General features: G+C 39.9%; 1 protein-coding gene across 2 annotated transcripts in view; it reads right to left on the bottom strand.

The window, feature by feature from the left end:
- Positions 1–930: 930 nt before the first annotated feature.
- Positions 931–13,421, bottom strand: part of LOC132834167 (CTD small phosphatase-like protein 2) — an 81,884-nt gene continuing 69,393 nt past the window's right edge. For both annotated transcript variants that reach the window (XM_060852828.1, XM_060852829.1), the window contains 3 exons: positions 8,169–8,295; positions 6,549–6,644; positions 931–5,499 (listed from right to left, as the gene is read on the bottom strand). In XM_060852828.1, the coding sequence (XP_060708811.1) occupies positions 5,434–5,499; positions 6,549–6,644; positions 8,169–8,295 (289 nt within the window). In that variant the 3' untranslated portion in view covers positions 931–5,433. The remainder of the gene's footprint in view (positions 5,500–6,548; positions 6,645–8,168; positions 8,296–13,421) is intronic.

Genomic DNA, 13,421 nt, shown 5'->3' with positions numbered 1-13,421 from the left:
CATTACAATGGCTTTTCGTGTGACAATAGAACTATAGTATTTGTGACATGGACAAATCATGGTGCAACATCTTCAGAGATTCCCTACAGTGCAGAGAGAAACCATTTGGCCCGTTGAGTCCGCATCAACCTTCTGTAGAGCATCTCACGCAGACCCAAACCCAACCATCGACATTATCCCCATGACCCTTCATTTCCCATGGCTAATTCACCAGAGCTCCTCAGGCACTGTTGCAGGGTCAAATTCTTAGAACCTCTTCCCTTAAGGGATTGTGGCTCTATCTATGGTATATGGACTGCATCAGATCAAGGCAGCAACTTACCATCACCTTCTAGAGGCAATTAGGGATGGGCAATAAATGCTGGCCCAACCACTGATGCCCAGGTTCCGAGTGATTAAAAATATTACTTATTCGAAGCTTTTAATTGTACTTAATCTTCCTAGCTCCTCTAAATATCATGAACTGAAAGTATAAAAAAACTTGCATTTTTAGAGAGTATTTAACAATATCAGGATGTCACTTTTTTCTGCAAGTGTAGTCACTGTTGTTATCTAGGAAATACTGTCTACGAGTTAACTTGTGCACTGCAAGGAGACACACAAATTGCAATGACTTGATAATGAAGTTATCTGTTTAATGCTTTTGGCTGAAGAATCATGAACTCAGTTGAGTTGATGGGATAAGCTATGGTTTAAGATCCCATCCAAAAGATAGCAGCACTCTAACACGGGAGTAATGCTTCCCTGTATTTTCATTGCAAGTGTCAGCCTAGATATGGTGCTCAAAATTCTTCACTGGGACTTGACCACAGAAACTTCTGACTTAGAGGTGATTTGGCTACTCACTGAGCAAAGGCTCTTCAAATCATAGGTTAACAAAATGCCAAAATGGGGACGGTAACGAGAATAAAGGCACAGTGAGAGAGAAAGGAGTATTTCATTAAAAAAAAATTTATTGATTGTATATACTTTCCAATAGTAACAAAAGCAAACATTATTTATCATGGACTTTATCCATTACTCCTTGGAGACAGCATTGTTCGTAAAGCTCAGGTTTGCCTATGGTTATCCACCCCTTGTTGGGTAAAATTGCAGAATCCACATCGTTGCAAAGTACAATTTCTTGAAAGGATGAAATTGAGTTATTTTTCTTAAATCTAGATTTTATATCCAACCTTGTCAGTTTTACATTCTCAAATTACTGCCAAATATTCCACTAGGAATAACCAGCATAAAGTTTACTAATGGCACCAAAGAAGTCTGGAGATCCTAGCAAGACAAAAATGGTGTGGAAAGCTAAAGGGTTTTAAAATTAATTAGATGCTAAATTATAAAGATGGATTGAAGAAATGGAGCAGTAAATAATTCTTAAAAGTAGCTAAAGCAAAGCATCAGAATAAGCAAATAAAAGGTAAAGATTCTTAAACATTCTCACTAATCCTAGCGTGACAAAGATAGAAAGCATAATCTGAAGGTTTTGACGAGGGAACTTCTTTTAGCCTCACTGACATTTTTCTCACCATCCCTCAAGATGTTAACTCTGATGAACTACAGTCCATAGGACATTGCCTCAGTAAATATTAATGTGAGCCTGCAGCTCATCCAGCTATGGCCAGAACCATCAACCAAAGCCTATCTTACTGTCACAAGACAAGTATTACTTGCTATTAGAGCAGAAAGCCAAAACAATTTTCCTCTTTCTAATTAAAGGCACCCGTCTCCGCTGCTAGCTGAATAAATGACTGCTTATTCTGGGTAAATACTCTGACCACTGACTAATCACCAAAATCTCTGAGGAATTAGGTCATTCCCTCTTAAGTGTACAAACTTTCTAACAGCTTAGCAGAGAATGCAACAACAATTGAAGAGTTTCTGAAGAGCAGGGGAAACCCTTGGAAATTTGTATTAGCCATCCATAGCATGGATTTAGTTCAAGAAACATAAATATTTTATTTTAGATGAGTTTGGTAGAAGAATAAATACATTGGTCATCCCTGATAATTCAATTCCAGACATAATTAGTCTTCAACTTCAACAGACTAAGTCAAATTTCTATGATAAAGTGTTTCACTTTGTACACTGGCCTGTGATCAGTATTCAAAAACTAACAAAGCAGCAAACACACTTCCTTTAACCAGCTCCAAGCATGAAAATGATGGTCATGGTGCTTTTACATGAAGCCTGCACTAAATCCTCAATGACTTAAACATAAACCAACTCAAATATAAACCAAGTCAAGGTCAGGTTTTAGAAATATTCTAACAAACATCCAACTCAAGGATGAACACAAGTGCTACCTCTGTCTGGTGCCCCTTGGCAATAGTTGAACAAATTAGGGCACCCAAATATTCAATTCCAGTCTATGTTATGCGTAATAGAGAATTTTGAGTGATTATGACCCCTCCCTTGATGACTGGATGATAATACAAAACTGAGGCCACGTGCAGCAACACCACAGCTAAGATCAGCTAAAATGATGTAAAATAGAGAGATTAAACTGTTGGATCTCTAAGTCCCAATTTATCTAGTTCAGCTACACATTGAATAAAGATTTATGATCAACAAGAGAGTTGTGGGGGCAGGCAGGTAAGTGGAGATAAGGCCACAATCAGATCAGCCGTGATCTTACTGAAGGGCAGAGCAGGCTCAGGAGGCCAAATGGCCTACTACTGCTATTTCTTACACTTATGTAAAGCATGCTTCACCACAATAGAAGCAGTCTTTATACTGGAGTCCAGATGCAATCAGAATGACCACCACACAACTAAATAGCAGAATTTCCTATAAGGCAAAGTGAGGGGAGTAAAGAGGATATAAATTTCCTATTGTTTCTCTCCACTACCATCCCCCGCCCAAAAAAAAGAGGTAAGTTATTAACTCATGTTGACTTTTTGCCCTAACTCTAAGGAAGAAAATCCAAATTAAATTTCATTCATTTGCTGCCTGCATAATGCATTCAAGGCAAAACACAAAATTAGAGCATGAAATGTTTTGTCATAAGGAGTAGTTGAGGCAGAAACCACTGCAGCTTTTGAAGTAACGTTAGATTATTTAAAGCAGAGCAAGAGCAAGAGACAGGGATAAAAGGACCAAGCAGAGGCCATGGAATCATGTTTGGGTTACTCTGGTGCAAGTTTGTAAAACTTCAAAACGTTTGTAACATTTGTAAAAGTAATGTTCTGTACATTTTTATTTCAATAAAGACAAAATGACAAACAGCATAAAGAAAGATGCCCAGATGCCCTAAAGGTATTTAAATACATCTCAAAGGTTATCATTAAAGTGAATCTGTAGTAAATAGATTCCTGCAAGCAAAATACCTTTCTTTAAATACAAAATCAGTATTTCTCTGAAATGCAAACGCTTTTCAAATTATTTTCTGCAGAAAAACCTGCCATGATTAAAATATTTTAATGAAGGATAAAAGGGTTTTCTTCCTCCCGACAAAAACAGGCTTAGTTCTACATGCTAGATTTTAACATTTCAGTGTCACAATGTGCTAACTACATACACAATAGATAATAGTAAGAAAAACGCTCAACCTGATGAAAAGTTAAAATCTTCATTAATACACTGAAAAAGTAGACATAACTCATGCCTTTTGTAAAATCAAAAATACAAAAATTAAACCGCTTTCTTTAAAAAGATTTTTCCTTATTTTAAGGATATTTTTAAATGAAGCTGCATGTAGTTTTGTACAAGAAGGTTTTGTACAGGTAAACTGGTAATATACATAAAAAGATTTAACTGGCATCCTCCTCATTCATGTGCTGCTCACCTTTTCTTTGCGACCACATACCTCGTCCTGAACAATCTTCTAGAATTTTAAACCAAAGAAAATGCATCTAGCTTCTCTCCACAAAAAAGTGCCGCTTTCTCCAACTCCTGTTAGGAAATGAATCATCCATGGTGATGCTTGTGGCATATCGATGCAGTCTAGAGGCAATTCATGCTATGTTCCTGCGAGAAAACGATTCTGTGGAAAAAGTAAGCCAGCAAATGGACCAGCAAATAGGGCAAAACATTTTTACAGGGGCCAGACACCTACGAACCACAACCAGTACCCTCTTTTTGGATTGTACGTTGTTGGACAAAGTTGGGGAGGGGGGGGGGTTTGGAGAAACAGGGAGAAGGAACAACAGCCACAACAGACCCACATGTTTGGTTAACACATTGTTATGCTCCCGATGTGCCTGCCACCACTGATCTTGCTACCAACATGCTTCTTTGAAGCATTTTAAAAAGTGGTTCAGATGTTGAATTGTGACAGTAGACCAGAGATTGAGAGGATCTTGAGCCTATTTGATTTAGTCGTAATTTCTTTCCCATTTAGATCCTCTCACCCCCCAATTCCACTAACAGCTCCACAAAAAACTGAAGGATAAGTTACAGTCACAGAGATTGTGCAGTTTATGAATTTCAAAGAGACTAAAGTTTGATTTCTATACTTAGTACTTCAGTATCAGTCCCTCCTGTTCTTTGTGCACACACCTTAAAAGGTTATAGCTGCTGTTGATGAATGCTCCTGTTCTTCAATATAAATAAACTTGTATGTTACGCATCCAATTTAATTTTGACTAATCTATAGATTCTTTATTTTAACGAATATACATTACTTCACAGGCAGACAAAGTAGGAAGGTGATGGATCAATTTAGAAAAGATTCTCTCTTTTGTTTTAGAGGGCGGTGATAAGGGATCTGCAATACATTATTGTTAAAAGGAATGCTTTTATGACTCAGATTTATTTTATATACTAAGAAAAACATAAAAGCTTAAAACCTGAACCATAAATTTGTTTTTATATTTAATATACTGGCCATCCCTGTTGAAATGAGATCTACATTTTAAAAAGCAGGTGCAGACCTACTTTAAAAAGCACCACACAGAGGGAAAATAGAGTCAATTTTCTCCTCTTATGTAAACCTGTGACAATACAGGTTAAACAAAATGCTGGTGGCAGAAACAGAAGTACTTTTACAAAGTGTTGATTTTTGTGTCACAAAGAAAAGCGCCAACCATTAATAGCTGATACAGTCAGAAAGTCTCATTAACATGTATTGCAACAGACCACAGCATTTCATACTTGTTATCCAGCAGTCTTCAGGAGCACACCAACTGGGACAAGTGAACAGCTACTGCATACTATATATGTGCTATCTAAATCTGCGTTTTGGATTTTTGACTGCATATACAGTTTCCTTTTTTGTTTTTAAAAAACCCTGCATTATCCTCTCCTGTTCAGACCCACCTAAAACTTCAAGACTGAGTTCACTCTCTGCAACCCCTTAGTTAATTGTGGGCGCCCAAGACAAGAAAAGCAAGACGAGGTACAAAAATGCAAATTTCAACAGCAATGGCAATGTCTTGTAGTTCAAAGGGTCCTGCTTTTGTCTTCTTAGCCCCCTTCATTGATGGTGTTGACAATATGTTCTTAATCTGGAGGGAGTAAATCGTGCAGACGAAATTTCTCTCTGATATGAGGTCGAACATCTTCATTCTGAGAACAGTAAATTAAAGGAAAAATAGGTCAATTTGAAATTTGGTCCTGATCACAGTACACCTGCTTCACTGCCAAGGAGTGGAATCGATCAAGTAATTAAACCTAGTTGTGGTGTGGTGGTGATGAGGTCAAAGAAACTTTCCTTGAAGTACCTTGGAGCCACTGTTGCTCTTGGTTTGGGCAGCAAATGGAGCATAATTTAGCAATATCCACAGAACTTGAGACGCCCAATGGTTAAAAGCTTTCTGTTTATGCTACATAGCTTATATAGGTACTCATGACCTGAGCAAATGTCAAATGGCAAACAACAGAATAGGTGAAGAGTACTTATTTCTGCTGGTTTTTGTTTGATCTGCATTTGAATTCTGAGGTCCCAGCAGAACTATTTGGCCAAATGAAAACAGAATAAGTCCATACCTGACATCAGACATTCCATTTGCATTTCCTGCAGGGGTCACCAGACAGAAACTGGGACCAGATATTAGATTAGATTACTTACAGTGTGGAAACCGACCCTTCAGCCCAACAAGTCCACACTGACCTGCCGAAGCGCAACCCACCCAGACCCATTCACCTACGTTTACCCCTGCCCCTAACACTGTGGGCAATTTAGCATGGCCAATTCACTTAACCTGCACATTTTTGGACTGTGGGAGAAAACCGGAGCACCCGGAGAAAACCCACGCAGACACGGGAAGAATGTGCAAACTCCACACAGTCAGTTGCCTGAGGCAGGAATTGAACCCGGTTCTCTGGCACTGTGAGGCAGCAGTGCTAACCATTATACTGCCGTGACGCCCACCAAACATTCATAGAATCCCTACACTGTGGAGGCAGGGGATTCAGCCCATTAAGTCCACACCAACCCTCCGATGTTAGGCAGTTTTCCTAACTTTCGAAGGCACTAGGACCAACAGTAGCACTCAGTTATTATATAGTTTATATCAGCCAACTCACAAACACGAATCATCAAATAGTGGATATTCCTCTGATATGGAGGGTTGAATTTAAAACAAACTGACATAATGGCGATCTTTATAACTTACCAGTTCTACAAGTTTCTCTAAAAAGGGGATCAATTTCAAAAGCTCTGTGTCATTCTTATCCATGAACCAACTCTCAATTGGAATTCCATTGGACAGCTGGGAGTAAAGGAATGAAAGAACATTTTACTGAGGTTCCAATAGGTTCATTATATTCCACTGACTACAGCAGAAACTGCAATACAACAGCTCCCAATTTTTACATAAATTATACCTCCAACGAGATCAGCCAAACTCTTCACTCAATGAGGTCAACATTAAAAATGGACAATTAAAAATCATAACAGCACTTTCATATACATGAACCCATTTCACACTCTCCAAATACCTCAATTTAAGGCTTTTTTCAAATTTTTTGTCCATACATTACCATTTGCAATGTGGAATACAGCCATGTGCATGCTGATGCTAAAGACAAGATTCTCCCCTTACGCCCACACTGCTCCACAAAAGAAAATTGTTTTCATAAAATACTTGGAGAATATAATCAGACTATTAGCTCCAACATGAGCACACCATTGTTTATGTTCCACAAATGCCTCCTTGCACCTTCTGTTCAGGTAATCCCATCAGAATATCCTTGGTTTCCTTTCTCCTCAAGTTTTTAAATCAATCCTCCCCTTAATATGCTGGTCATTATGCCTAATTCTGGTGCAGGTGTGTTCCACATGTTATCCACTCTCTGGGTAAACAGGTTTCTTTCTGGTTTCTATGTTTTACCGACCAGTGGCCACCTTATATTTATGGCCACTAGTTCCAGTCTCATTTGCAAGTGACAACATCTGTTCTACATCTATCCCACCAAATCACTTCATAATGTTACAGAGATCCATCAAGTCACCACTCAGTCTTCTTAATACTGATATTTAGATGTTAGCCATGAGACTGTATGCCTTTCTGCAGCATTGGTAGTCTGTGATAAAGTTTTTTTTCATATTTGCGGCTTGTTAAAGCAGCACACACTACTTTGCATGATATACTTCAAATAGTATACACACCCATCTAAACTGGTGAAATTAGAACAACATAAATTAATAGAAGGGAAAAATGCCCAAAAATATTTTTGAAACATGAAGATAAAATGAAACACATTATGCAATCCACAAATAAATGTTGCAAAGGTTACATTTTGAGTTCACATATTCAGGGTAAAAAACGAACTTTATGTAAAGGATGATTTTTCCTTTTCCTTATGCTCCCCTTGTTAAATGTCTTTTGCAGCCAAAAGATTGACGAATATAATTACTTGCAGATTAGATCCAACTTTAGCTAGCTGTCAGCTGTGTAATAGCAGTTTAGTGTAACTTCTTGAATGGATCTCATTTGGAAAGCCTATTCTCCTCACAGAAGCCTGGCTGGAATCAGAAACCTGTGCCACTAAGCAACTTAAGTTGTCAGATAAAAACCTGCAAATGTTATAGAGGAGAAACAGGACTATCACCTGAGAGACAAGAGTTACACCACTTGCCATTTGCAATCTCAGGTAAGCACATAAGTTACTCATCCTGACACTAAATCACATTAATACTATTCCAATGAAGCAAGCAACAAAACATCCAGAACAAAAGTGTGCGCGCTCTAGGCATACAAATCTCGTCAATGTTCAATAATTCTTGGACTGACCTGGTATGCAAAGGCTTGTGGAGAGTTGTCAATAATGATTGTTTTTGAAAGGTCTCTTCCAAGAATATTCAAATCCTTTATGTAGTTTCCCTGCACACACACACAATGCTCACGGAACAGCCTGTGCCTAGGTGACAAAATATATTGAACATTAAGGGTAATAACAAATTTAACTAGAGCGAAGATTAGGAGGATGATACATTCAAAGAAAAAACATGTCTAAATTCAAAGATTTTAAAGACACAAAAGTAATCATCTCAGCATGTCTCCCCTCTGGCAGGTTCAATGACAGTGACCTGATTACACATATGGATTATGTGCTGGTCAAACGGCAGAAAGTAACAAGAAAAGTTTTAAAATTTTTCAAAAACATTTTCCACACCATATTGGTATCTCATTGACCTCTGGACAGTGGGTACTCAATGAAAACAGGATTGAATGTGTTCGCAAGATAGCCTGTCACCAAATAGCCAAATTTTATTTTTTATTCACTAATGAACTGTGTGTATCACTGGCTGGCCAGCATTTATTGCCCATCCCTACCTAGTTGCCTTTCAGAAGGTGAGCTGCCATCTCAAACCACTGCAGCCCCTTTGCTGCAGGTTGACCCACAAATGCCCTTAGGGGAGAAATTCAGGATTATGACCCAATGACAGTGAAGGAAAAGCAATATATTTCCCATAGAGGATGGTGAGTGGCTTTGAGGAGAGCTTGTGGTGGTGGCATCATTTATTTGCTGCCTTTGTCCATCGAAATAGAAGAGGCTGTAGGTTTGGAAGATGCTATCCAAGGATCTTTGGTGAATTTTTGCAATGCATCTTGTAGATAGTACACATGGCTGCTACTGAGCAACACTAGGTGCATGCGATGTGTTTCCAATCAAGCAGGCTACTTTGTCCTGGATGGTGCCATGCTTCTTGAGTGTGGTTGGAGCTGCACACATCCAGGGAAGTTGGGAGTATTCCTTCACATTGTTAACTTATCTTGAAGATGATGGACAGACTTTGGGGAGTCAGGAAGCGAGTTACTCGCCACCGAGAAAGATAATGGCAAAAACACACTAGTCAAGCAACAGGCTGATAATGTCTGTAAAATTTGATTTTGTGAGTGTGACTATGTCCCAGACACCACCATAATCATTCCTAGATATGTCCTGTTCCAGAATCTAGTAAACTTTCTGGTCAATGATAACCACCTAGATGTTAATAGTGGGGGTTCAGTAAGGGTTTGTCAAGGGGCAGTGATTAGATTGTCTCTTACTGGAGATTATCATTTCCTGGCATGTGTGTGGCACAAATGTTACTTACCATGTTAGCTCAAGCCTGGATACTGTCCAGATCTTATTGCATTTGAACATGGACTGTTTCAATATCTGAGGTGTGGCGATGGTGCTGATCATTGTGTAAGCATTGGTAAACATCCTTATTTCTGAGCTTGATGATGGAGGGAAGCGCACTGATGAAGCAGCTGAAGATGGGTGGGCCAAGGACACTACCCTGAGGAACTCGTGCAGAGATGTTATGGAACTAAGATAACTAATCTCCAACAACCACAACCATTTTCCTATGTGTCATATATGACTCCAAACTAGCGGAGAGTTTGCCCACGATACCCATTGATTCCAGTTCTGCCAGGACTCCATAATGCCATATTTGATCAAATGAGGCTTGATGTCAAGTGCTGTCACTCTCACCTCACCTCTGGAATTCAGTTCTTTTCTCCGTGTTTTAACCAAGGCTGTAATGAGGTCAGAAGCCCAGTGGCCCTGACAGAACCCTAACTGGGCATTACCGAACAGGTTACTACTGAGCACATGCTATTTGACAGCACTGTTGATGACATCTTCCATCACTTTACTGATGATTAAGAGTAGATTGATGGGACAGTAATTGGTTGAGTTGGATTTGTCCTACTTTTCATGTCCATGACATACTTGGGCAATTTTCCGCATTGTGAGGTAAATGCTACTACTGCAACTGTAGTAGAACAGCTTGGTAAAGGGAGCACAAGTCTTTGGTACTACTGCTGGAATGTTGTTTGGACCCATATCCTTTCCATTGTCTTTATAGGGATGGGCAATAAATGCTGGCCAGCCAACATCCCACAAACGAATAAACAAACAAATCTAGTGCGTCCAGTTTTTTTTTTAGATTACTTACAGTGTGGAAACAGGCCCTTCGGCCCAACAAGTCCACACCGACCCGCCGAAGCGCAACCCACCCATACCCCTACATTTACCCCTTACCTAACACTACGGGCAACTTAGCATGGCCAATTCACCTGACCCGCACATCTGTGGGAGGAAACCGGAGCACCCGGAGGAAACCCACGCAGACACGGGGAGAACGTGCAAACTCCACACAGTCAGTCGCCTGAGTCGGGAATTGAACCCGGATCTCAGGCGCTGTGAGGCAGCAGTGCTAACCACTGTGCCACCGTGCGGATAGATATTACATGGAGTGACTTATATCAGCTAAAGTACCTGAGTGCTGGGGACCACTGAAAGAGGTCAAGATGGATCATCCACTTGGCACTTCTAGCTAATGATTGGAGCGAATGCTTCAGCCTTATCTTTTGTACATGTGTTGGACTCTTACATCATTGATGATAGGGATACTTGCAGTGGCTCCTCCTCCACTGAGTTGCTTAATTGTCCACCACTGAATGTGGCAGGACTGCCAAGCTTTGAGCTGATCCACTGGCTGTGGAATCGCTTAGCTCTGTCCATCACTTGCTGCTTATGCTGCTTGGCATGCATTAAATCCTGCTTGATAGTTTCACCAGATGGATCCCTCGTTTTTAGTATGCCTTGTGCTGCTCCTGACACGCCCTTCTGCACTCTCCATTGACCCAGGGTCGATCCCTTAGTTTGATAATAATGATTGAGTGGGAGATATTCCAGGGCATGAGGTTGCAGATTGTGTTGGGATACAATTCTGCAGTTGGTGGCCCACAGCATCTCAGGGATACCTATTCTTGAGTTGCTAGATCTGTTCGAAGTATGTCCCATTTAGTAAGGGGATAGTGTCACACAACACAATGGAAGGTATTCACAATGTGAAGGCAGGACTTTGTTTTTAAAGGACTGTGAAATGATCACGGTTACCAATACTGTCACAGATAAATGTATCTGCAGCTGGTAGATTGGTAAGGATGAGGTTGAGTATGGATTTCCTTATTCTTGGATCCCCCATCATCTGCCACAGACTCAGTCTAGCAGCTATGTCTACCCAGCTCAATCAGAAGTGCTGCTGCTGAGCCAGTCTTGGTAATGGACATTAAAATCACCCACTTACTGCTTCCTCCAAGTGTTGTTCAACATGGGGGAGGACTGATTCATCAGCCGAGTCATATGGCACGGAAACAGACTCTTCCGTTTCCCAGACTAAACTAGGCCCACCCGTCCGCATTTGGCCCAAATCCCTCTAAAACCTTCCTATTCATGTACGCTTCCAAATTTCTTTGAAATGTAACTGTACCTGTATCTCCACTTCCTCTGGCAGTTCATCCTGATGCAAACCATCCTGTGTGGAAAAAGTTGCCCCCTCTAGTCCCTTTGAAATCTTTCTCCTCTTAGCTTAAAAATATGCCTTCTAGCATTGAACTTCCTTACCCAGGGAAGAGACCTTCGCTATTCACCTTATCTATGCCTCTCATGAAGTTATAAACCTCTATAACATCACCCCTCAACACTCTATGTTCCAGTGAAAAAACTCCCAGTATTTCCAGGCATAATGCATAACCATTGTCCCAGTAACATCCTTGTAAATCTTTTCTGCATTCTCTCCAATTTAACAACATCCTTCCTATAGCAGGGCAATGAGAAATTTACACAAAACTCCAAAGGTGGCCTCACCAGCATCCTGTACAACTGCAACATGACACCCCAACTTCTATACTCAATGGTCAATGAAGGCATGCGCCAAACACCTTTACTACTCTATCTACCTATGATGCCATTTTCAAGGAACTATATACCTGAACCCCGAGGTCTCTCAGTTAAACAACACTTAATTGCATAAGTCCTGCCCTTGTTGAGGAAGAATGGTACATAATAATCAGTAGATTTTCTTGCCCATGTTTAACCTGAAGTCATGAGACCTCACTGGGTCCAAGGTCAATATTAAAGACTCAGAGGGTAACGCCCTCCCAAATGTATAATGCTGTGCTGCCACCTCCGCTGGTTCAGCCCTGCCAGTGGGAAGGGTCATATTCTAGGATGGTGATGGTGGCATTTGGGACATTATCTGCCAGGTATGATTCTGTGAGTTTGACTACAAGGAAGGCTATTGATTAACTAGCCTGTGAGATAGCTCTCCCAACTTTGGCACTAGCCCCCAGATGTTAGTAAGGAGGGTTGACAGGGCTATTTCTGCCATTGTCAATTCCATGAGTCTAAGTTGAACTCGGGTGGTCCTCCCAGTTTCAAAACTTGCAATTCAATTAATGCAAGAATGTTAATTGAAAAGAAGGGAGGAAATAATCAAATTCAGCATTTTTGAAGGAAAATAAAGGGTAAGGAGTGGATAGACAAAAGAAAAATACCCAAATTTCTCATGAAATAACCAATCTGCAATTTTGTCAACTCCTTCATTCTATTTAACAAATAAAAATAAAGGGAGGAGTCAACTCTTGCATTCTTGAGGCTCTGTTACAGGATGATAATTAAGCAGGACACATCCAAACCTTCTTTAAAATCTTAGTGTGGGTAAATCCTAGCAACTCATTCCAAGTCCTGTTTATTGTTTAAATGAATATCAATATCAATATTCAAAAGTAGTGACATTCAGACAGAACCGTACAACTTATTTCCAGAAAGTGATTTGTTGTCCTGGGCAAAGCAGCACAATTAAAGCATAAATTGTTTTGACGTAAACACCATATATTTACACATGGCTATGTAGGAATACAGGTGTACAAATCATGAAAGGTAACACAGTACTTTCAGAAAAAGTGATTAAAAAGAAATGTAAGGATATAGATTGGAGAAACTGGACAACGTTCCTTAGAGATGAGAAACGAGGTGTTTAAAATCATGAGAAAACACAAGCAGGGAGAAATTTTTCCTATTGGAAAAAGGGCTGAGAATTAGAGGACACTAATGCAACTAGAAACATAGCATAGTAATACAATCAAAAACCATTTTACACAACTTGTTAGAATCTAGAAGACACAACCTGCGATAGTCGTAGGGGTGAATTCAATAGCTTTTTCTAAAAGAGAATCAAACAAACAAAGAACATTGCATGACTA

Source organism: Hemiscyllium ocellatum, chromosome 39 (assembly GCF_020745735.1).
Source record: "Hemiscyllium ocellatum isolate sHemOce1 chromosome 39, sHemOce1.pat.X.cur, whole genome shotgun sequence".
Lineage (NCBI taxonomy): Eukaryota > Metazoa > Chordata > Chondrichthyes > Orectolobiformes > Hemiscylliidae > Hemiscyllium > Hemiscyllium ocellatum.
This window is presented reverse-complemented; position numbering and strand designations above follow the sequence as displayed.